The 25,130-nt window shown below is 36.5% G+C and overlaps 1 protein-coding gene across 1 annotated transcript in view; it reads right to left on the reverse strand.

Annotated features, from left to right (window-relative positions):
• SLC26A7 (solute carrier family 26 member 7) overlaps positions 1-25,130 on the reverse strand; it is an 81,818-nt gene that overhangs the window by 41,430 nt on the left and 15,258 nt on the right. The window contains exons 3-4 of the mRNA XM_071554198.1: positions 9,387-9,497; positions 5,739-5,911 (exon numbers count right to left, since the gene is read on the reverse strand). Coding sequence (XP_071410299.1) covers positions 5,739-5,911; positions 9,387-9,497 — 284 coding nt within the window. The remainder of the gene's footprint in view (positions 1-5,738; positions 5,912-9,386; positions 9,498-25,130) is intronic.

A 25,130-nucleotide genomic window follows, 5' to 3' on the forward strand; every position in this document is an offset into this window, starting at 1 on the left:
TTATGACTGTGGGTTATGTAAAGTGCACCCGATTCATGCGTATGGTTTCTGTTACACAATCTCTGTAGGCACTTAGTTAAATGAGCAACAGCTTACACTTGGTCCCTCATGTCTTACTGCAGAAGGTAGCTCAGAACTTCGAGAAACAAAGGCAGAGTTTCATCAACATGTGCACTCTACTCCTATCTATATAGTATTTAATAATTATAATGTGCACCCATGTATCTTCCATGGTGAAGATGTAACAATGAAATAACCTGAATAGAAACCATCTGGGCCAGAGGGTGTAATTTTCATCATAACCTGATATATGAACTTCCTGCTGTCTTTGCAATATCAGTAACATACAGTAACTGCTTAGATCAAGAGGAGGCAAAAAGTTCTTTTGAAAAAAAGCCTCCCAAATCTAGTTGCATGTGAGTTTTCTTGACAGATGTACTTAATTTTTTTTAGCATTTATACAGGCCCAGATTGATTCTACAGTTAACCCTCCGTGCTTGGCATCAGCCATATAGCTTGGCTGCCACTGCTTTTTGAATAAACACCATGTGAAACTAAGCTGAGCTGACAGCACACAATTGTATCACATTGCATTATGTCATAAAATCTTTCACCCAGTAAACATAGAACAAAATCTAGAAAGTTCAATATTCTTAAAGAAGTTTCTAATAATCTACTTTATCCTGGCTGTAGTTGTGATGCCCATTTTTTGAGGGCATCTTATTTTCTGATGGATTGTATGATTTTATTCCTTTTTAATTCAGACAAATGACAAAGTGACAGGGAAGTGCCAGAACAGTGAAAAATTAAAAAAAAACAAACAACCAAGTGAAAATCAGTTTCTCTTTTCATTATTCGTACTAATAATGGGATTTTCTTAAACTGCAAAATAAACAAAGTTTTCACATGTTTTAGGATTCTATTTTAAAAAATTTACTTCCTAGAGGATAAAGGCATATTTCAAGGAAAGAACAAGAAGAGTATAAAAATGGTTTGAAAGGCACATGGCTCTAGTTTATGTGGCATTTTCAGTACATCCCACCATGTAAAGAAGCTCATCAGGAATAACTTTCTTGAAATTAATTTTGCTTTCACCAGGTATACATTCTTGATTAAATTCATGTAAACAAAATCAAGAACTGTCAGAGAAAAGAAAAAAAAAAACAACAGCAAAACAACCACAAGAGAAAGTGAGAGAAAGAAGCCTTAAATTAATGCACAGTGAAGGAAGAGAGTTCATGGAAACAAGCTATGCAATCACATAATTAGACAGTAGTGATGGATGGTGTGATTTCTTAAAAAAACCCCAATTATAGGAAAAGAAAGTAAATTTCAAAATGGAAGAAAGATAATACGAATGGAACCTTTCCTTGCAGCTGTCTTTACTGCTCCATAATTTTACTCTGGCAAGTAGAAAGAATGGAGATTTAGCCAGAAGAGAAATGGGTGATTGCAAAAGCAAAGCCCTCTACGTTCTTTAATTCAAGCCTTTTTAGTTCTTGTCCACTTTTAATGCTTTCTTCCCATGACAATGCACTCAGTTTATTATTATTATTAAAATTCCATTCAACGTGCAGTCAATTTAACTTCATAGCCAGTAAAAAATTTTATCCCTTAACAGCTCTTCGAAAATCACTAATGTCAAACTTTCTGCTGACAGTAATTGAAAGGCTGATATCATATTACCTGCTGCAGAAATTCAGTTTTGGAGAATGAATTTTAAACCCCTTAAAACTCCATTGTCCTGCAAGGGTTTTTTCATTGTTGTAGCAAATAAAAGTGGTGATACCCTTTCTGATAATTTGCTGTATGGGCTGAGAAGACAAGGTCAGGCATGGGAAACATCTCTTGGAGGGAGACGCTATTGGTTATCTCAAAATTAGAGGTTGCAAAAGTAAAGACATCTATGACCATGTGGAGAAAACAGTCAGACATGGACAGTGCAGCTTGACTTATTTATCGGTTTAAAACTCTTATCAGCCTGTTTCAACAGACATTTAAGTGGGAGCTTTTGGTCTTCTGAATTGCAACTCTTATGTTTATTATGGCTGTCTTCAAAGTGTCTGGTAGCTTCTGATGGTGTGCAAAGTGAACTTTCCGCACTCCAGGATTGGAAGAAGGCCTCTTTCTGTGGTCTTTCTGTAGTAACACATAGTATGCTGTACCATAATTGTGGAAACCAGAACTCCCACCTAGCCTACTTAAAGTTTTCAAGATACAGAATATGAGCCTGCAAGAAGTTATTGTCAATCTAAAAGAAAAAATAAGTCTTTTTCCTGATTATCACTGTGTAATAAACTCATGTCTTTATCTCATTAAAAACTATGTGTAGCATAGAATACTACAGCATAATATTCCCCACAGGGAAACAAAGCTTTGGACAAGAATATTAGCCCTATAAAAACACACTTCGTATTCAAATGTCCTCCTTTGTTATCAGAAAAATTATAATAGACAGTGTTTATTTGTTCTCCTGATAACTAGAAACAGTTTTATTTCCAGTACTGTATAGCAGCAACATGTAAGTTTTTAAATTACAGTAATTGCAAAATTCATGAGTAAAAATATAGAAGACTGAGAATGCAATATGGACCTATTTCTCATTTACAGAAGAGTAGCACAGCTGAAGCCTCTAACACTGTGGTCTTAGGAGAATAAAGCTTTTTTCCAAGGATAAAAATTATGTTTTTCTCATTTTGATCTGCAAGCATCCTTCCCCTATTTATTCAGCAAAACTTCCTGTCAAATTTCAGTTTAGTATGCTGAGATTTTTTTTATAGACACATATATTAATGGATGCATTCTTGCACATATAATATACTAATAGGAAAAAAGTCTTACCCAAAAGCTTTTTTTGAGGGTTTTGTAATGTTATAAAGGCATCATCCTATTTTAATTACAATTTTACTCCATAGGCATCTGTTATATTCTATCATTTTCTCTCCCCACCAGTACCTCTGAGGTATTTAATATCAGGGAAGAATTCTATTAACTTGATTCATTTTCCATGCCCTGTTCATCTTTATAGAGTAGCAGCTACGCAAACACAGAAAAAAAATCTTCATTATGCCTTCTATTCTGCTTTTAAAAATGAAATAGTGAATGCATTATACTAAATGTTTTCTGTAATTACAGTTTTTATATGATGTTTACTTATTTTCTATTTTAATACAATTTTATCTTCACCAGCATGCCTCTTAAGATTACTTAAATACCTTTCATATTTTATGAATACTCCCTCAAACATTAGATTTAAAAAGCGGTTTAGGACTTTGAAATTTATTACCTGAAAAAAATTAGGCAGCTAAGCACCAAATTTCAAATCTTAGAAGCTCCACCCATTCTTATCTGATGATCAAAACCGGTTCTACTTTATTCATATCTAGATGGCACTGAGATTCACAATGCCTGATCAGAGCTTGCCTCACACACGAATGCAGAATTATGGTCTGCACAAAATACAAAGCAACCAACAGCAGTTCACCTCAAAAACACATCTCTTCACTTTGCCTTCCCTCCATGACTCACTATTTTCCATGTTTTCTTTTTTTTTCCTTAACATGATTTGTTGAAGAGAGTACTTAGCCAGACTACTGGAAAAACAATATTAAATTTCTTTTTAGGCCAAGAATGTTTAGCTCTTTATCTACTCTTTCTTAGAAGGAAAAAGCTGCTTTGGATAGGTACTTTTCACCTTCCATAGGGAGGCTGCCCAAGATATGAAGTAGGCACAGCATCAATTGTTCTGGTGCATTAGTAGCTGATTAGACCACTGCATTTTGACTGTTTTTCAGAATATTGGGGTTTATAGCAGATTCCAAAGGTCAGGTCTGCTCCCTTCCCAGAGAAGTACTATCCCAAATACCACCTACACTAAAAATTCAACATCTCTTTTTATTTCAGGATGTCTTCAATGGAAAGCTGTTGCCTCAAAATGCACCACATTATTCTTCTTGTCCCAGAATATACATTTACTCCAGACCATTAATTAATTTCTAGTCTAATCTGATGAATAGAAGCACGTCACTAACTTAGCTCTCCATTAACATCAAGATGTGCCCTGTCACCTTATCTGGGAGTTGCAGCAACTGTCAGTCAGGAGACTGGAATCATGATGAGAAACACAGATTTCCACACTTAGCAGCACTGGGGAAGATGGCAAAGTTTAATCTCAGCCTTGATCCAGACTTCAACTGCATATCACATTATTAATAGCTTCAAGGCACTTCTCCAGGAAATAACTATTTTAATCTGGTCTCTAACCATTAAACTCACATGAAGGACTAGTGGCAGCACAAGCACCAGCTGTGTTAGTATGACTCTAATGCAAGTGTCATTACTGACCTGGGAGAGGAGCCCATGCACGTGGCATAGTTCCCTATCAGACATGCTTTGAAGATGCAGGCAGAGGATTTACTAGTTCCTATTCCAATCAGGCTTAGACAGGACATAGCCTGAGATAAGTCAGCTGATGCACTTGAAGGCATATGAAAAAGCAGAACTTTGCAAAATAAAAGAGTAAGAGGTCTAGAGGATTTAAACACCTAATGAGATTCTGCAGCCACTAAGCTAAAAATTTCTGCATTGGATTTTGAAGTTAGATCAAATGAATGCAGGCATCAACTTCCCGTTTGAGGCATTTTGGCCTCTTGGGGGATAATGTAAGAGATATCCAAACTGTGAGCAGGACTTCCACATGAAGAGCTCCATGCCTGCTCTGCTCTTGCAAGCAGCCTCCACAAGATGCAGTGCTGTGCTGCACATACTGGTGCAACAGGATAGCACGTGCATGCACAGCCAGGCACAATCAGCATCAGTTTTGCTTCAGATATTGTCTGTAGGCTTTCCCTCACACTGCTGCTCCAAATCCTAATCCTGTAACCAATAAAAGAATGATAAAAATGCAACAGAAATTATCATGCTTCTTGGTACTTTCTACTGACTAGCATAAGTATATGCCCCAGTTCTTGCCAACCGTGCAGGCCACTGGAGAACCCATTCTGGGCTCCTTTCCTCATCTTCTCTTGGTAGAGGGATCCAAAGCACCAAGTGCAGAGGTCTGAGATTCTTTCAGGAGGCCAGGTACCTAGGAGATGTTGCAATGCTGCATGCTGGAACATTTTGTCCATTCTAATATTTACAAGGAAAGAGAGAAGTGTTCTTGAAGACCTAAGCAAGTGGCAATGGGTAAAGGAACTCAGCACTAGTGTTCAGAATAAGAAAAAAGAAATTTAAGAGACCTCTGATCATTTGAATAAGCTTTGGAGAATAATATGAAGACATCTGTTTTACTATTTCACTTCAATGATGGGTGTGTGAACTCTAGAGAGAATTTAAAGATGTTTTCCCTACTGATTTTTATTATTGGATATTATTTCTCTTCAAGCGAAGAGCAACAGAAATCCTCAGGAATATGACTGTGCTTACCAGGAGCTGATTCATGTTTTGTTTCTGAAGGAAAGGAGGCACCAACAGCAAATGAGTATTGTATTAGAACTGATGGAAGAGTTTTCCTTCATTCGTAACACACAAGGAGCATGTAAACAAATTATTACTACATCTCAACAAAGGAGCAGCAAATCCTTAAACATATTAATTTCATTCACAAATGTTGGACCAGATGTTTTCACCCATTTTTCTCAGAGAACTGAAAAAAAAACCCCCACCATATTACAAATGTCACAGCTGTCACAGAGGCAGTGCATCAGTAGCATACAGAAAATGTGATCTCCACCAACCTGAATGATTCCTCCTAGAAATGAAACTGCTGCTGCAACTCCAATCCTCTGCAATTCAAATTCCGATAAACCCAAAATTCCTGAATTATTGTTTGCAGTGAAATTAGTGCTGACAGAAGGAACAAGACGCTCAACTGCATTGGCAGATATTAAGGAAGTTAAAGCAAAAGTTCCTATAAAAAAAGTCACACATTAGTCACAAATAATTATATATCTGTCTGTACTCATCACTCATGGCCTCTTTTCAAAACTTGGCCATTATTAGTAAAAGTGCCATTTTGTACAGTCCTGTCATGATAACAACAATTTTTAAGGTAATTTTTCTATGTAACACACACTTCTTCCTGTAAAATGCCATTTACACAGCTGAATTAAATGTAATTTTTTTGAGTACATTAATTTAGACACATTTACAAAAGAGATTCAAATACAACAATTTACAGCTATTTCAAGTTATCAGAAACTTGAGCTTTTAACTCACCTGGAACATGACCAAACAGCTATTTGTCTGAGAATCCCAAGTATTTGCCAATCAAATTGCTAGGGCAATTAATTCACACTATACATATAGCACCTAGCTCATTACACAGGACCTAGCATTCTAATAAATGGAGGCAGATTGTGAGAGAAACATTTATTAGCTGAGAGAGGTAAAGCAAGTTTAATGACAGATAAATCACAGAATCACAGAATACGCCAAGTTGGAAGGGATCCATCAAGGATCATTGGGTCCAACCCTTAGCCCTGTGCAGGGCCATTCTCAAGTTATGCCATGTACCTGAGAGTATTGTCCAAGTGCTTCTTGTACTCTGCCAGGCTTGGTGCTGTGGTCATTGCCCTGGGGAGCCTGTTCAGAGCCCAGCCACGCTCTGGGTGAAGAACCTTTTCTAATATCCAGCTTAAACCTCCCCTGACACAACTTCATGACATTCCCTTGGGTCCTGTCACTGGTCACCACAGAGAAGCAGATGGTGTCTGCCCCTGCTCTTCCTCCAAAGTTGAACTGTACAATAAGCACATAAGTAATGTCTTCCTATATCAGATCAACAGTCAATCTTCTCTGGCCCTTCTTGACTTTGTTTGTGGACTGGTTCATGAAATTGTGAAAGGTTTATTTGAACCTGCTTGTAATTTCTCCCTCCACAATGTCCTCTGAGAGCAGGTTTCAGAAGTTCACAATCTGCAGTACTGTTTTCTTTAATCTATACTTTAAAAGTCTTTGAAAGTGATTTCTCTTTGACTTTGAAAAGTGATTTCTTTTTTCTACTATTGCAGGACCCAGTGAACATCTTTCTACCTTCACTGAGGCCTTCATAGAGTAAATCTCCCAGTATAGACTCCTTGGGAACCTAGCAGGAACATCACTACCCTAAAAAATGGCCATGAATTCCTGCATTTTGCTTCTTATTCTTTAATATACAAATAATTAAGAAAAGGACTTTTCTTCTATTACAAGGACAACTTAGTTTCTTTAATAACCTTTAGTGTGGAACCTTATCAGTTTGTCCATTTTGATATCTTGTATTCAAAGTATTTCTTTTCTCCGTGTGCTTATTGACACTCATACTGTAATCTAGAAGGTTAATGAGGTAGGATATTTTTTTACAGAAGTCATATTAACTCCTTTCCAACAGATTCTGATTATATATATCTTTTTTGCCGTATCTCTGTAATTGTTCAAGGCCAGGTTGGATGGAGAACTGAGCAACGTGGTTTAGTGAAAGGTGTCCCTGCCCATGGCAGAAGTGTGCAAATAGTTGATCTTTAAGGTTCCTTCCAACCCAGGCAATAATGTGATTCTAAGACTCTATGATTCAGTATCTTTATTTTTATTATCAACAGGTCTGCCATTACCAGGATTCCATGCAGAGCCCTTATGACAATGAAATTACACTGGCAACTTGAAAATACTGTGGCCTTGGTACAGAATGTCCTAGGTACATCTCTGCCAGAAAGGAATCCCACCAGGTTACTTCTCATTGCTCTGATTTTGGTGTATTTAAAGAATATTTAGCTACCAGTTTGATCATACTCACCATGGAATTTTTCCAATTCTTCTTTTTAGCCCTTTATCTTCCTGCATATGTTTGACCTGTCACATTTCATTGCTTTTCTGCCCACCTCTTTTGGCCAAGCTTTCCATTTTTCAGGTGCCAAACTGTTTCTCATGACAGTCCCCTTAATTTTCCAATTGAACCATGAAGGGGTTTTTTTGACCACATTTTCTTTTTTCATTTGGGCAAAAATACCTTTTCCTCAAGCAATAGTATAGTTGTAAGTATCTTAATTTTCAGACTGGTGTGGTTTTTTTTTCCTTTTAAGCCTGTTCTCTCATTTTTATTTAAAAAAAAGTTCACCTAAAATTGAATTTCAAAACAGTTTACATAAAAGTCTATCTTAAATCAAAGATCTGTCTATAAGGGTTATTATCACAGATTAAGTTGTCTCAGAAGATGCTCCAGAACCAACTATATCAAAACCAGCTAAGATAAAGGTGTAGGTGTTTGTTGCTCAGGTGAGTGATCTTTTAAAGTAGATCAGCTATCTCAAAGAAGATAGTGAGTTTTAAAATGAGTTTTACTCTTGCTCTAAGATAATTTATAGTTGTTCAAAAATTTTATTTTTTGTAATTTAAATTAATATTTCTGATCAAAAAAGGTGTTCAAAAATATGTTGTTAACTGCTTACCAAAACATTGCATACACCTGAGCAATCAGATTCTGCAGAGTTCATTTTGTGTGTGATTGCTCTGAACCATCTTTCCTCCTTTCAGGACTTTTCTTCCTCCTTAAGGAAAACATACCTCCTTCCTGCTTAACCCTTCTGATAGCCACAGAAGCTGCTTCCCTTTATCCAGTAATGATGTGTGTAACTACTGGGCCTGTTCACTCTTGCAAACTTCAGAGGCCACCAAGTGCCCACTTCTGCACGGCAAAAAAATTGTGGATCAATCCAATGAGTACTATTTCCAGCTTCCATCTATAATTTGGTTTCTTTGGAGGCAGAATCAGAACCTATTAGGAGATGAAAGCCATTCAATGCTTGCAGCTGCTGTGACTCTGCTGAGGGTCAACAAGTATCTCGTAATTACCATCATAGTAGTCAGAGAGCACCTTTCACTACCTACCCAACCACTCTGCAGTGGGCAGGAGCCCTTACTGGGAGAGTCTCCAGCTTTAATAGAGTAGCTGGTAATAGGCACAAAAAGACTTTTTTTTTTTTGGCTTGTCTCCTGAGAAATGCAGGATTTGTGTTTTAGACAGTTGAGAAGTAATGTTTTTTCTATGGTTTAAGAGGCAGTCAGGCCTTTTTCATTTCCATTTACATGTATCTTGTTGGCAGAGCCCTTTGTTATAATCTTAGCCTGAAGCAGATTTCTGAAGCAGAGTTAAAATACAAAAGCTCTTAGTAAGCTACACTTACACAGGAGATGTCAATGCAATTTTAAATTATAATGTCAGAAATAACTCAAATATATTCTAAAAGAGGCTCTTTAAAGTGTTTAAATTGATAAAAAGTGGTTGTAAAAAGAAGAACAAAAACATCTTATTTCTATTTAGTCACAGATAATTTTCCTTCCATTAAAACAAAGACGTTCAGTTTCTAATTTCTTATTTTTGAAAATGATATTAGCAAATAGACACTTACCTGTTGCAACATGATGTCCCATTCCAAATATAGCATAAACAATGACAGGGAAGAAAGAGCCATATAAACCAAAAACTGGATGGACTGAAGACAGAGCAGCAAAGGCCAGCCCTATAGGAAGTTAAAGGGAATTACTTCACTATATGAAAATAAAACTGTTCTGTTTGGTTTGGTATGTTTAACAAGGAAATGCCTACAATTTTATTAAGAGCAGGAAACCCCCCACTTTCATTTACTAAAACCTAGAATATAAGTCAACTACTGTACAATTAGGAACAGGGAAAATTTTCCATTTCATCATCCAAATTCTCTCATTTTCTACTGAGTCTTGGTCACCAGCAGAAACAACTGGTTGACCAGCTACCATATTTCAAGGTTGTCTCCATCAGTGATTTCAAACTTTTTTTTAATGGCTAGGCCTTGAAGGAGGAGGCAGCATAGTTTCACCCCCACCCTCACAAACATGGGTTTGAGGCTGCCAGGGTGAGGTGAGATGGTTATTTCTTACAAACAGCTCAAACCCTGTAATTTTGGTTTGGATGGAGTCTACTTTCTTCTAATTGATTAAATAAAAAAAATGTTTCAGAGTTCATTCTCTTTAGGAGCCAGGGTGTTTTAAGCCTTTAGATATTAACATTATTTTCATTACGTAAAGCTGTCAGTTTGAGTTTCATGTTGAGACAGAGAATGAACTGACTTGGTTAGTGTTTAACTTTGTAGACTAGCTAGTTATCCTCATTGCTTAGCTACAGATGAGAGGATCCATCTTTTTCTTTGAAAGTCTCAGAATATGCCAAAGACTCACTTTCAATCTGAGCATATACACAAGCAGGTGAATATGTGTGTGTATTGCGAGAATGACTACATGTGGTCTGTGATGGAGGTGATCTGTGGAATGGACCTGCCTTCTGTGTACACTGAAAATCTCCAAAGAAGATTAAATGTGTAGGATTAATGTTCTCACAAGCTTTCCTGACTGCTCCAGAAAGCATTTTTTACCTGAAATGTTGGTGTATGGGTCATTAATATTATGGAGAGTGCCAAAGATTATCTTCGATTTTGGGCTTTTGTTTATGTGTTAATTCTGAACATTTTGATTCTTGAATTTTCATTTCAGTTAGTAATGAAGAGCACATGGTGGGAGGAGGCAAGAAAATGCCAAAAGATCAGAAGTGTCAAGTTCCCTATGAATCAGAGAAGGTCTAGCGAATCATCTGTTCTTAGAAAAACATGACAGAAATTTTGCTGAGATGGGTCTTGCATGGATATCTTCATCCACACTGTGCTCAGCAAAGTAGCACTATTAGTTATGGCTTCAGAGGAGAAGAAATACATTAAAATGTGTCTGGTTTAAACTACTTTTGAACAGAAATGGACTTTGTTATTCTTTAGCCTTTTAATTAGCTCATCTACTGATCATTACTTCTGCCTTTTTCTCCTAGAATATCATTACCACAAACCAGAAAGATCTTTGAAATTGTAGTGGGGCATCCATGTTCATATGATCAACAGATGTAAAAGAAGATTCTGACCCAAAAGCTACATGGAATAGTGTTCCCGAGGAGAATAAAAACAACAGAGGAGAAAACTGCATGACCCTATCTAGAAAAAAATGAGTGTGGATCGAATGGGAGGGAAATAGTGAAGAGGAGAAAGACATTTGTAAGATTTGTTTAACACTGAAAAGCTCTTCCATTATAACCATTTTATGAACAAAACCAAAAGCAGACAAAAATTTGCAATCAATTAATTAGTAGAATACTATTCATGTAGATATTCCAGTATTGCCATAAAGCATTATGCGAGGAGAATTTCTTTTACTGTCCAAAACGTAAGGCAAACAGAAGTACAACTTCAGTCTCACTTTAATTATAACAACATAATTGAAATGAAGGGACCTATCTGTGTGGACAAGCATAAGGAAAATCCACAAGATTCAGTACTGGATGCTGAGCCAGCTGTTTTGGGAAGAGGTCTAAAAATCCTGATTAAGATGATCTGCAAAACTTTCTATACTCATTAAATGAAAGAAATGCCTAACACTAAACCAGATAATTACAAATATAGAACATTTTCATGTGAAAAAAAATGCTATTTCAAAAAATTCCTATTCAGATAATGCAGAACATCTATTTACACCATGTACAGACATGCCCTCCACCTTGCATTCTTTCTTCCATTTGTCTGGACTCCTATTACAATGGAAGCACATAAGCTCCCTCTGCACTGGGAAAGGTTAACAATTTTAAGAGATATGTTTTAAAATATCCAGTTAATTTTGCAGAAAATACATTATGTTCATAAAATTTTCAAGTTTGCACTTCGATTGTGTTAATTTTGAACCTTGAAATTTTCCTTATACATCTACATGGTTCACTTTAAGTAACTTTATCACACAGGTCAAGAGAAAATTAGCTCAGAAGTGGCAGAAAACAAAACCCAAGGGCACGTACTACACCATAGCCTAAGCTAACATAGTTTCAGAAGAGGGACTACTAGCTCTTTTATTATTCAATGGAAATCAATTAATCCAGGGCTAAGAACAGCATACTTTGGTCTTTCCTCCTCTCCTCATTTAGAAGGAAAACAAGGATTCAGCTACAACAAAATATTCTGTCACTATCTGGCTGTAAAAGCCAATTCTCACTTTTCTACATGTTTACTTTGTTTTTATGTTTCCTAACATCTTCTGAATCTGAAACATTTGACAATTATGGCCAGGCTGTGTTTGGTCCTGCATAAACCGTACATGTTGTGGGTCAATCACAAGAAGCTCAATGAAGCCCTAAGTCACATGCACAGACAACATCCCAATTTGTCTCTCTGAACAGGGCTGAGAGGAACAGAGAGGCACGAGCTGAATGAACCCTTACAGTCAAAAGAACTGGCTAACAGAATTCTGGCATTGTTACAAATATATTTGTAAATCTAACTGTGGAAGTAGTTATGCTAAGGTTTACGGGGTTTAACTGGGCCTGTGGTGAGGTAACTTGAAACAGTAGTGGGGGCCCAGAAACTATTGGGAACTTGCTAGGAACAGCAGGACAATAATTAAAGCGATTAGTGAAGTAAATAGAACCTGAGGAAGAAAACAAACTGTTGCTTAAAGATAAGATTAGAATCAACATATGTAAAAGGTTTGGTGATGGGGGCCTAATTAACCAGAATCCTGTGTTAGACGAGTGTGGTAGATTTTTAACCCTTGGAGACGGACATCAATTGTATACATATAACCTATGTAACTGATTTATGAACGAGACCGTGTGTCTTTGTGCACGTACAACGCTGTAGAAAAAGTATAAAAGCTGTCTTCATGAATGGCTCGTTGGAATCCTGGCTTAGGACAATAGTCCCCAGGTTTCCCGGGCCCAGCAAATAAAGCACCGCATAAACTGATACTCTGTCGGTTTGTGTTTCTGTGAACGGGCAACAGCATGAGTCCTATAAAAGTGTGGAAAAGGGATTATCCTGCTCAGCAGACCCCTAGCATCCAAAAGGAATTTTGATTTTTACTCACAGATGCTGCTGAAAATATCACTTGTTTACAGGTGGAATTTGGTCCTTTTTTTTTTCATTCAGTGCACATTTTCTATTACTTTGGTATTAAGTTTCCAGAAGTAGTGTGTCATTTGTGTCATGATGAGATCACTAGAGTCAGGACAGAGCTAAAATTACCAGCCTTTGACTCAAGTCCTGGCTCTGTTTTTAGGTTTTTATCCCATTACTGAAGCATGTCAGTTGTGTGTAAGAGCAGAGAGGCTTTATAGAACAGAATTAGTAAAGACTTCAGACTTTCTGATTAGGTATGAAATGTTCTAAAGGTTCAAATACTTTTCAAGATATAATCAGTAGCATGTTTCACCTTATTTCGTTAATTTTCTTATTAAACTTCTTTACAATGCATTCCATATGCTCAAGAAGTAGTCAAAAGACAGGAAACATTATTTTCATTTTTTCATTCCAAACAGTAATAATGCTCAAAAGAAATAGATCATAAAATAAGGATCTCACATAATCTTCACTGGTAATATGGAGAAACCCCTCTGCCAGTGACATTAAGATTTTCATGTAGGAATATAAATTCCATGAAGAGAAATGCAAACACATAATGAACAGTAAGTTCAGATACAGTACGTTAACATTTTTTGGTTTAACTACCTCCTTATCATAAGATAACATTGTGGGACACACTTTCACTGAAAACCATGCTCCCTGACTAGCACCAGGTGCACAACAATACTCTGGCACATCACGCTGAAAAGGAGGAGTTCACCACTGTTGACCAGTGCAAAATGTAAGTTACTACAAAAAAATAAACGATGCAAATAGAAACAAGGCACCTTCCTAACACAGGAGAAAGGTCTCAGTTTAAGTTGATCATTTCTGCTAACTCTGTTAGTTCCAAAACTACAGCAATAAAAAAATATTTTCCATAGGAAGAGCTATGAATCATCAGAGTATGGTCAGTTAACAATTTTCTGCATCTGGAAGTACACTCATGATACATACATCTGTTCTGAGGAAAGCTCTATCACGTTTTTTGGAAATAAGATACTCAAACCAATAATTAAATTAAGAAGCAGGAAAAGTAGTAAGACTATGATTAATTTGAGGAGTATAAAAATTGTATAATTTACTTTGAAATGCTATACATGTAAAGTTTTTCCTGATAAAGTGTCTATTCAGACAATTTTTGTTATTGTAACCTTTTACTTTTAAATGTGACTATACTAAGATGGTCAGACCCCAAGCTTATGGAACCCAAAATGACACTAATGCATCTTATCCCACTCAAAAATGCTACCTACAGAGTTGTAGTCACTCTCTGATGCTTTAGAAAAACACAATTTCTCCCTTTGTTCACAAAGCTGAACTATGTAGTGAGAAAGGTTTTTCCTGTGGATGCCCTAAAATGTAGAATTAACACATATTTAATGAGTCTGCTATCAATCCTTCTTGTAGAACTAACAAATCAGACACCCAGTGACTCATATCACAGGCTTTAATTTATAACTCCAGGACAGCTAAGTTTTATTGAAGAAAACCCTTCTAATATTATGTTGTATAACAACTTTTCTATACAAACCTACAGTTCTGAAAGATTCTTTGTCAATTACTTGCTTAAAAGCTATTAACACAAAGTGATCCCTTGGAAATAATGTCCTTTACCTCCAAAAACTGGGAAGCTCTCTAGCAGTTCTCTCAATGCATATTCACCTCATGCTTGCAAGATCTGTTTCCTAATGGCCCCATTTGCTTGTGCTACAAGTGTGAATTGTACCTTCTGTCTCAGTTATTTAATGACAAAATATCAAGTGCTTAAAATCATTCCTTGGTTCTTCTGTCATTCAAAGCCTGAGGCAAATGAAGAATATAAAGGCAAGATGGAACGATCTGAAAAGTGAACCATAAATTATTCAGAGACCACACGACAACGAGTTAGCAACCATCCTCCCTTTTCTGAAGGATGCTTCAGTGCATTTCCGTCTGGTGAGAATTAAACATCTCAGCTGTGTTAGTCATAGTACCTGAATGCACAGTGTTTCACAGTCTTTGAAATGCAGCTTTCTGTTAAAGGTTCAAACACAGGAAGGTGGTGTTTGGGAGAAGCCCCCTCAGAGAATTTTTCTCGCTATACCAACACAAAGAGTTTAGGCTTGGAGTCTCAGGAGTGAAGACAAAAGATAGCTGATGGCTTTTAGATTCAAGCTTAATGGTTGGATGGGGTGAGAAAACAGAACCCCAGCACCTGGAGGTGGGGAGAAGTTTTTCTTTCTTTGTTCTCTGTATGCTGTTTTGACTTTTTGGGGGGTTTTCTTTGGGCAGCAGCAGAAAAGGAGCCACTGCTTACTAGTGACCATTTTTAGCTGGTTCTGCTCTTTGCTTTTCCCTCTCCATCTCTGGGCAGCCTGAGCTTCAGAGAGAGAAAGGAGAAGGGAGAGACACAGCTGCTTTCAGGACCCTGCAGACCTTTTTTCCCTCTTCCTGGGGACCGATTTGGACTGCAAAGATATTCCTGAGAACTCCATAAATTCCATTTTTCCTTCTTCGTTTGGAACAGAGGACAAAGACAGAGAAAGAGAGAGAGAGAGTCCACAGGAGTTCATCCTTTATCTCTGCCTCTCTGGGGAAAGACTGAAAATTCACTTCACAGACAACCAGGGTGTGACACTGACCCTGTCCATAAATATAACTGCTCCAAGAGGAATCTACCGGTTTGGAGGTTGTTCTCTTTTGGTTTTTTTTCTTTACCTTTGGTGCTGAGGGTGTAGTTTGCTCTGGTCTATTTACAGTTATGTGTATACATAAAGTAGTTAAGAACAGTTATCCTTCTTATATCCATTTTCTAATTAAAGTTCTTTTTCTTAAATTTAATGAAGAGTGAAGTGATTATTGTGGAGGAATCATCTCCTCTGCTTTTTGGTAAACATTTTGATTTTTTCCTCAAACCAAGACACTCTCCCAGCATACCATTTGACAACTACATCAACAGTAGGTTTGAGAAAGCACTATTCTATTCTACCACTTTGCAGATTTCCAGATACTGACATTTGTATCTAAATGTTCAAAAAAAGATCTGCAAGTGTTTTGGTAGAAGTGATGCCTTGGATTGCGTATCCCTGTGGAAAGAGACACACTGAAGACAAGTTAACGGAGAAAGATATAGGGTTTTATTAGAAGAAGTCTCCATGTTCAAACCCAGGGGGTTTGACCCAGAGGTCAGGAAGTCTTGGGGTTATATACCCCTCACAGACATCCAATCAGAAGTTCCCATTTCTCTCTAATGTCCACCCAAAAGTCCTGCCAATCTACCCCTTTCATCATGGGGGATGGGGGGGGCAGTTGGACCTTCTCCTGTTGTTTGACTTTTGTTATCTTGCAGGTGTCCTGTTCAAAACAGCTCAGCCTTGACAAGGCCTGCCAGCTCATGAGAAGGGCACTTTAATATTCAGACTTAAGATCAGGGCAACTTAGCAGAGACTATATGATTCTAAAACCTTCTAAAATTACATTAAATCACATTCTTAGGCATCATTAGAAACAAGTGGACTGTGAGACCCACTAACAATTTCTCTATTCAAGAAATCCTGACCCTTCTGTATATGTATATATATATATATATATATATATATATATATATATATATATAAAGTTTAGATTCACATTAAAATAGATAAAATTTTTAAAAAAACCCACTATTTTCTTTTAATAGAGTGCCTGGATAAAACCTATGCCTCTTGACGGACAATCTGAGATGAAGTATTAAGACCTCTTTAGGATAAATTTGACACAATATCTGAACACAACATCGATTATATAAAATGTTATACAGAGAATTCAATGAGCTATAGTCATTAGTTAGCCATAATACCTGAAGAATTTGGCCACCTCCAAAATAAAAGAATAACTTTGAAAGTGGATTAGAGGTAAATTTCTCTATATTTCACTAACAATATTCAGAGAATGAAGCATAATAAGTTTCTGATATGCAGGTGACTAAAATGAAGTCTTTTGATAAGCATCAATGCTGTGGAGAAACCAAATTCTACCATGAGTGACAACAGGCCTTAATGAAGATAAACTGCACTTTTTGAAATCCATGAAAAGGGCATCCATTTTAGCAAATTAGTGGCCAAGGATCTGAACACTGACAATTTTTCTGATCTCTCTGATCTGGAAAATTACACGTGGTGTCATTTCTTCTTCCTTTAGGAATCAACATTTCCTGGATTTCTCAGTCTCTGTCCATGGTGCTCACGCAATCACAGCACAGGGATGGGACATCCACACAGCTCATCTGGTCATAGAAAGATGAGTGTACCTGGACATGAGGCTCCAAAAGAGTTGAAGGTTGTTCAGAAGCTGAATTCACAACTGTCAGACAGGTCTGTGTTAGCACATATGTAACTTGGAAGAATTTTTATGGGCACTAGAAATGCAATATTGCATGCACAGCAGCATAAGCGCCTTTCACCTCTGCTGGAAAGTTGTAAAATATGAAACATTGTCCCACATTTACTCACTAACATGTTACATTTCATATTCAGCTTACATCATCATTCTTTGCATGGGAGAACTATAACAGAGTTCAATTGGACACTCTTTTCCACAATTCATTTATGAACTGCATGGATTCTCCAATGCACTCTGTAGCAGATTTTTCTGGCTGTGTTTCCAAATGTGCTTATTCAGTTTCATCTACACATGCAATTTATATTCCAGATGTATACTTACAAGACAGCTTTACCCCTTAATAAAATTATTAGCTCCAGTTAGTCAGCTCAGAATATATTTATGTCTTCATTTATGGGCAGAGCCTGAAATAAACCTCCAGCAACTATCACCCTTGAAAAGACACAGCTGGGGTTCCTCCATGAAAAGCTAAGAAAAAAAAAAGTATAAGTATTTGGCATCATGCCTTCTAAAACACTGGGCACCAGTTCTGGAATGCATGAAGGCAGTATAGTTCATTTTTTTAATGGCAAGGTCTCCAGCCAGTGTTAAGGAATTAGTTGTTCAGCAATAAATCCAGCTCCAGATTAAATTAACTTTAATTAAAACATACAAACCACACCAAGACTCAGTGAGTTATTATTGGGCTTGCTGAATGAAAGGAAAAAAAAGTTGGGAGGAATAACAATACTGATTTCATCAGATGCCATCTACATATTTAACTTTTAGAGGAAATATGTCTCAAGGGCCCTCCACCCTCCAAAAAAACAGCCCACCAAACCCCACTTGAGCCAAAGTATTTCTTGTTCATGATAGGTCATAGGAAAGGCAGCAATTGTATAACACTACATATAAATTCTATATGAAGTATATCCATGTGATAGTTGACTACAAAAAAAAAATCCACACATTTTGTTTTAAACTACCAACACTGACATAGCTGCAAATCTGATAAATTTGAAAGTCCAAATCTTATACCATCATGCTTCCAATGGGCAGCTTTTGAGTATATGCAATGTAGCACATGAACAGATGTTTATTTCAAAACAAACAGCATCATGTTTATTAATCCAGCCTAATACCAGAAACTTACCAAGAAAATATTGAATCCAGAAATACAGTGACATTTTAGTCGTTAAAACCCCACAAATTTCTCTTAAGTTTTTAATAGATACACCTCAGTTCAAAACTTCACAATTTTTTTGAGTAGCAGCAGATGTTGAAAGGGAACATAAACTTGTGAAAGAACCACCTTGTGCCCTGTGTTCTGTTGCCCTTGTGACAATCAAACATGTACTTTAGCACATCTCTGAATGGATTTATGTGAGAAGATCTGTCTTTTTATCCCAATATTTAAGTGGAATATTTTTAGAACTACTTCCAATTTTAAGACTAAACATTGTCATGCTATTTTACTTTCATTTCTCCACGTGCTGCAATTGCCTTTTACTTTAAAAGCCTTTCCTGATTAGGAAAAAACCTTCCCAAGTTTTAATTAACCTGTCTGAGCCTTTTCTTTCAAATACAATCTCTTTTTCCCTGATCCTTCTCCTAGCTTTTTTTTTTCTACTGAAATCATCTTACAGAAACAAAGGCAACAAAAATTACAGACTATATTTCAGATAATGGATCAACAGACAGGACTATCAGTGGTCATCAGCTTCTCTGCAGCTCAACTATCACAGAAACCCATTTTTTCCAAATAGGCTGATTATTTTCCCACAGATCATTAAAATTACCCCTAACTGAGAATGGCAGCAGATTTATCGTTAGAATACATACATTAATCTGAAGCAGAACCCACCAGCTGTCCTAAAGCCTTGTTTCAGAATTGCAGAGCAGAATCTATCAGTCTGGTATCCTTTATTGCTCTATATGTAATCATTATTTCGTTATTATTACAGCTTAAGGGAAATACACCTCTATTCCTTGCATCTACTCCAGTCCATCATCTGCAATACAGAGTTGTAACTGGGATACAAAATTATACTCATTATCAATCACAGAATATCATTTAGAATTTGACAGAATCATCTATGGTAACTGTTACCAGATCTGCAATGTCACTTAATTTTTCAGAATTCCGAGATAACAATTACCCATCTCAGCTATCAGTCTGAATGTGTTCTATTTTCTGTGCTTAATCTTAGTTACATATTCACATGTTTGACCCACATAAGGAAAGTCATCATCCTTCAGGAAAACTGAGTTAAAGTTCTAATTTTGTACTGAGGCTTCAGTTCAGACCCAATATTTAAGCAGAAAGCAGCCTGTCTTTGTTTTGTAAGGCTTTATAACTAATTTTTTTTTTCTTTTCAGGGCTGAAAAAATATTTGTGGATTTGCAGTTTTTTGGAGGGGTCTAACTTATTTGCAATATTGGACATTCATATTAGTAGCAAACAACTGGAACCTGAATTCTTTGCACCACCAACTTTCAATGGAGTATTTCATGAGTCATTTCTCTGTTTAAAGCAAAGCACTTTTGTGTGTCTTATTTCCCACTCTCTCCCCCCACCATAAACTTTTCTACTACTGGACAGCATAAAGAACTCTAAGTTGCTATAATGAAAAGTGCAGGGTACAAGTATTATCATCACCCAGGAAATTACAAAAAAAGAAATTAAATCTATTTTTGTCTAAGCAGGAGTCTCTCTGGTCATTAATGGCTTGCAGAAGAGGATTCTAACTATCAAAACCTCAGGTGAGATCTTGGAAGAAGTTTGGGGGAAGCGTTGACATTTTCTGAAGTACCTAGATTAGGAATTTACATCCAGAAAGAGCAAGGCAGCTTCAGGTGTCAAGTAGAGCACTTAATTTTCACAGTATGTCCTAACCAAAATACTTGAGACACATTTGTGTCCCCTACCTATATAGAGAACATTAACAAATTATGTACACTAAGATACATATTCAAGCAGATTAACTTAGGGAATAAGTCTTCTGGTGATGAACTCAGCTGTACAACAGGGGGTCTATTTTACAGACATTTTAGACAAATCAGCTTTACTTTTTTTACATTCAGGGAAGCTTGCAGATGGGTTGCAGAATTATCTTCTTGGCTTCTAGATGCCAGTCCTTGTGGACAGTATTCATAGTTCTACCCAGGCAAAAACCAAACAGCAAAACAAACAAACAAGGCACAAAGAAACACATTCTAAATAGCAATCCAAAAGCAAATACTGAAGCATGATGTGCCAACCAATATACATTTTATAATTGAAATCCTGAGAAATGGCACAAAGCTATTTGTTTGAAAAGACAAGATTGGATGAAGAAGGCTAACAAAATGGATTAGAAAGAGATGGATCAAGAGCTTGATAATGAATAAATTATGTCAGGAAGGATCACCTATGAAAGGCCTTGAAAGTAAAGATGAATAATTTGCTTGGTGCAGTGAAAGTTACCACCATGAAAATGAACCAAGCTGCTGCAGTCGAAAAGATATAGTGGGACTATAGCATGTGTTCAGAAGGCTACATAAAAATCATGATGAAAGTTTTATGAAATTTACCTAGATGGAAAGACTCCATCATAATGCATCTTAATATCACCATGTAAGGAAACTGAGAAAAATTCAGATGCAACTTGATCAAAGTATCCTTCTCATATTGGCAGGAGGTGCTGAAGTCACAGGAAAAAGCCACAAATAATTATTATTGTGACAAGCCAATGGATGAATTACAGAAAAGAAAACAGTAAGACGTTTAACCATGGCCTTTAACCATGTTGAACGCAAACTGTTTATTTCCCACAATGCCACAGATACAATAGCTGAAACATATCTCACCTAAACTTTGATTTCTGTCTCATCAGTGTCTACACTTGAGGCAAAGCCTTGTTACACTCAAAGGAAATCTTATTAATATAATCAATCAATCTTAACAAAGCAGATGTTTGGATTTAGTCAAATGAATCATACCTGTGGTGGGTTGATTCTAGCCAATAGTTAAGCACACACCCAGCCACTCACTTCCTTGCTCCTCCTCAAAGGATGAGACAGAGAATCAGAAAAGCAAAAGCAAGAAAACTTGTCAGTCAAGACAGACAGTTTAATAAGTGAAAGCAAGAAAAAAGAAAAGCGTTGTAAAGGCAGTCATTCACCACCTCTCACAAGCACAGAATCACAGAATATGCTGAGTTGGAAGGGACCAATCAGGATAATCGAGTCCAACTCCTGGGCCTTCTCAGGACACCACAAGAATCACACCATATGTCTGAGAGTGTTGTTCAGATGCTTCTTGAACTCTGTCAGGCTTGGTGCTGTGACCACTTCTCTGGAGAGCCAGTTCCAGTGCCCAACTATCCTCTGGGTGAAACACTTTTTTTGATATCCAAGCTAAATCTCCCCTGACTCAGCTTCATGTAACTTTCTTGAGTCCTGTCACTGATCATGATAGTGAAGAGATCAGTGCCTGCCCTTCTGCTTCCTGTCATGAGGATGTTGAAGATCACAATGAGGTCCCTCCTCAGTCTCCTCTTCTCCAGGCTGAACAGACCAAGTGACCCCAGTCACTCCTCACACAGCTTCCCCTTCATGGCCCTTTAACATCTTCACTGCCCTCCTTTGGATGCTCTCTAATAGCTTAATGTCCACTAACTCTTACTAACTAGATCTTCATTGGCTAGTAAGGAACACAAAACTGGATTGCTTACAACAAGCTACCACAGACCCTTTGCTTTATTAACACAATTTCAGTTTGGATACAAAAAAAGAAAATAGGCACTCGTGAGACATCTGTGTGGACCTAGCAATTGAATTTGTTACCAAGGGTGAGGAATATAGATTGAAATGGAAAGAAAAATCCTCATAGAATGACTGTTGATGGGGTATCAATAAGTTTTAAAGCAAAAGGGAAGAGAGCAATGAATACGAGTCCAATAAGAAAATTAAGGATTTCTTTTGTTAATTTAGAGGTATCTTGGTCTAGTCTATCAATAACAGATTTTTGAGAAAAATGTAAGACAATTTAGGTAGTGATTAACAAAACATGAAATCTCATATTTCTTAACTGCCTGTGAAAGTATATAGCAAACTTCAAGACTGGACGACAATGTCTATTTTAGATTCAAAGGTTATTTTTTCAATGTTAGGTATCAGAGTAAGATTAAGGATTTTATGTCTGAATGCTGAGCTCTGTATTATTAAATGATAGTTGGAACTAATATTAAATAGCTGGAACTGATGAAGCCTGATTTCCTTAACTGATTTTGACTTGTGGCTGACTGACTTTGCAGTCTGAGACCGTGCAAGTCCAACTGAATCTTTCCAGCAATTGGTGTGTTTAAAAAGGCTTTTTTTTTTTTTTTTTGTTAGAACTTGTTCCTACTGAATATATTCATTAAAATTTTAGAAACACATTTATATTTGACACTTCTTTCTCCATATTCTGTGGAATTAGATAACAGACTCTAAAATAAGAGGATATACACACAGACAATACAAGTATTGCCTCAATAGGTAAAGAGGACATGAGAGTTCAGCAGTGTATTTTGAGACTCATGAATTAATATTTATTTGGTATTTTTGGAAGGCAGTGAAATAACCAAAGGAACATTTAAAAAATGACTGCTTGGTTTCAGATCACAAATGACAATCAGTACATCATGATAATCTCATGCCTTTCCATCTCCCTACACACCTTGGTTTTCTCCCTCATCCCAGTACTGTAAGTTGTATTCAGTGCTATTGATCAATGGATTCCCTCTGAAGGGTCAAATAGGACTTGGCCATGTTTTAAACAGCTTTCAAAAGCATTTAAAAAGTAGCATCAGAAGATCACTCTCTGCAAAAATTTTTATAAATTATTACTGATTATTTTATAATAATTATATTTTTTTATTTAATAATATTGTGGGAGAGAGTTAGGATAACACACTAGGCACAGAGGTATATAGTATCTCCTTATTTTGGTGTTAGGCAATGTAACACCTTACTTTCTAAAGATCTATTTCTTCCACACTGTATGTGAAAGTAAATACAATTACTCAGGTGGAATGTCTTCCTTACACCATTCCTAGACTCTCTCACCACAGGACATAGTTTCTAGTTAATGCATATCATTATGGAAGGCTTTTAAATATAAACTGTTACATGAGCTCAAGTGTTTCGTTTTTCAAGTAGCAGACTGGATGGTATCTTACAGAAGTTTGAAGGCTTAAGACGTTTATAAAATAATAATCTTGGCACTGAAAATCACAAGTGAATGATAGTAGCTCCTTAAAACTTTGCCCAAAATAAAAGATATGAGCTTCTCTGAACTATCCTATACCTTTATCAAAGACTGTTTGAGAGCAAATATTATGTGTGTAGATCGATTGCTGATATTTCTGTTAAGTTGCTGGGGTTTTTTTCTCTTTTACGAGGCAAATACCAAAAGCTGCTGCTACATATGAATTCTCCAGAAGCAATTTCTGAAAATGCTGCAAAGAGCAGTGATAAGTATTATCTTTGTTGCTTTCACTATGACACGGTAAGGACAGTGACTTTCATCTTTCCTTCCTTACTTTGCAAAGGGAAGTCAGCAATTTTACCTAAAATTTAGTTTAGAAGCTGAAACACAGAGACATTACACCAGATCCAAGCAGCTGACAACCTGAATAGTCTGAACATGACCAATGCCAGATGAGTAAGAAATCCTACAGTAGGAAATTGTGAAAAAGACATCTCAGTTAGAAGGCCTTTCTTAATTATTCTTGGGCTACTGGACCACTCTCTACCCTGGAGTTTGCAGCTTTCATCATTCAGAAAACTGTTGCATATGAATATGGTTTTCCATATACTTCCATAACTCAAGTTTATTTCCGTGTATTTGAATTTGCTTAAACCTGTTGCTGCAACACCAAATGACACTGTGCACTACAAGTCAACTATCACTGGTTACTTTTTTCTTACTTTTATTAGATTTTCTGCCTTTCATTTCATTACAAAATTTCTTGTTTTATCTTGTGGGTGGAAGGAAACAGTCCCAAAAGGACCTCTCAAAATTTGGGGGTTTTCACTTTGTGCTATATAACAAATGAGATTTTTTTCACATATAAGCCTGTCTGTGAAAGTATTCAGATAGTCCTGGTGACTGGAATGCTTAAAACACTAGAGAAAGAGCTAATGATCCAAATTTATATGTTGTGTACAAATTAAAGCACTACAAACATAATAAAATGCTTTTGTATCTAACTCTCTTCCTATTTCATCTGCTTAAATCATTCTGAAATCTTGAGAAACTGCAAGCAAAGAAAGGAAAAACAGATCAACAGCAAGGGTCTCAATATATCTCTTTTTAAACAGCATAAAATAAGGATAAACTTATTTTTTGAGTACTTAAAAATAATCTAGAAAACACAAATCAGTGTTTTCTGTTTTCACTGGATCTTCTTAAATTTATCTGTTACATTAAACAACTTCTTAGTACAAGGTCAAACAAGAAAATCCTGGCTGAAACTACTAGTAGTGCAGAAATGCTGTTTAATTTTTTTGTTTAATTTGTTTGCTGTTTAGCATTTTTGATGAAGTTCAACATACTGTTATTAGCAGCATTTTAATTACAAATGTTGTATACATACAAGTGAAATTATATACTTTGCACTGTTACAATATTAAAGTTCTTAAACCATGCCAATGCAGACGTTCTTAATTATTTTAAAAGAACAAATACACAAATCAGTTGTTTCCAGCTCCAGCATAATTCAATAAAAGGAGCATTTATAATTTAACACCATGAATGATAGTTAAGCATAGATAATATGGACACTGTTAAGAAAAAATATATCATTTACATAAAGACAGAAGTTA

Source organism: Pithys albifrons, chromosome 4, assembly GCF_047495875.1.
Source record: "Pithys albifrons albifrons isolate INPA30051 chromosome 4, PitAlb_v1, whole genome shotgun sequence".
In the NCBI taxonomy this organism is placed as follows: domain Eukaryota; kingdom Metazoa; phylum Chordata; class Aves; order Passeriformes; family Thamnophilidae; genus Pithys; species Pithys albifrons.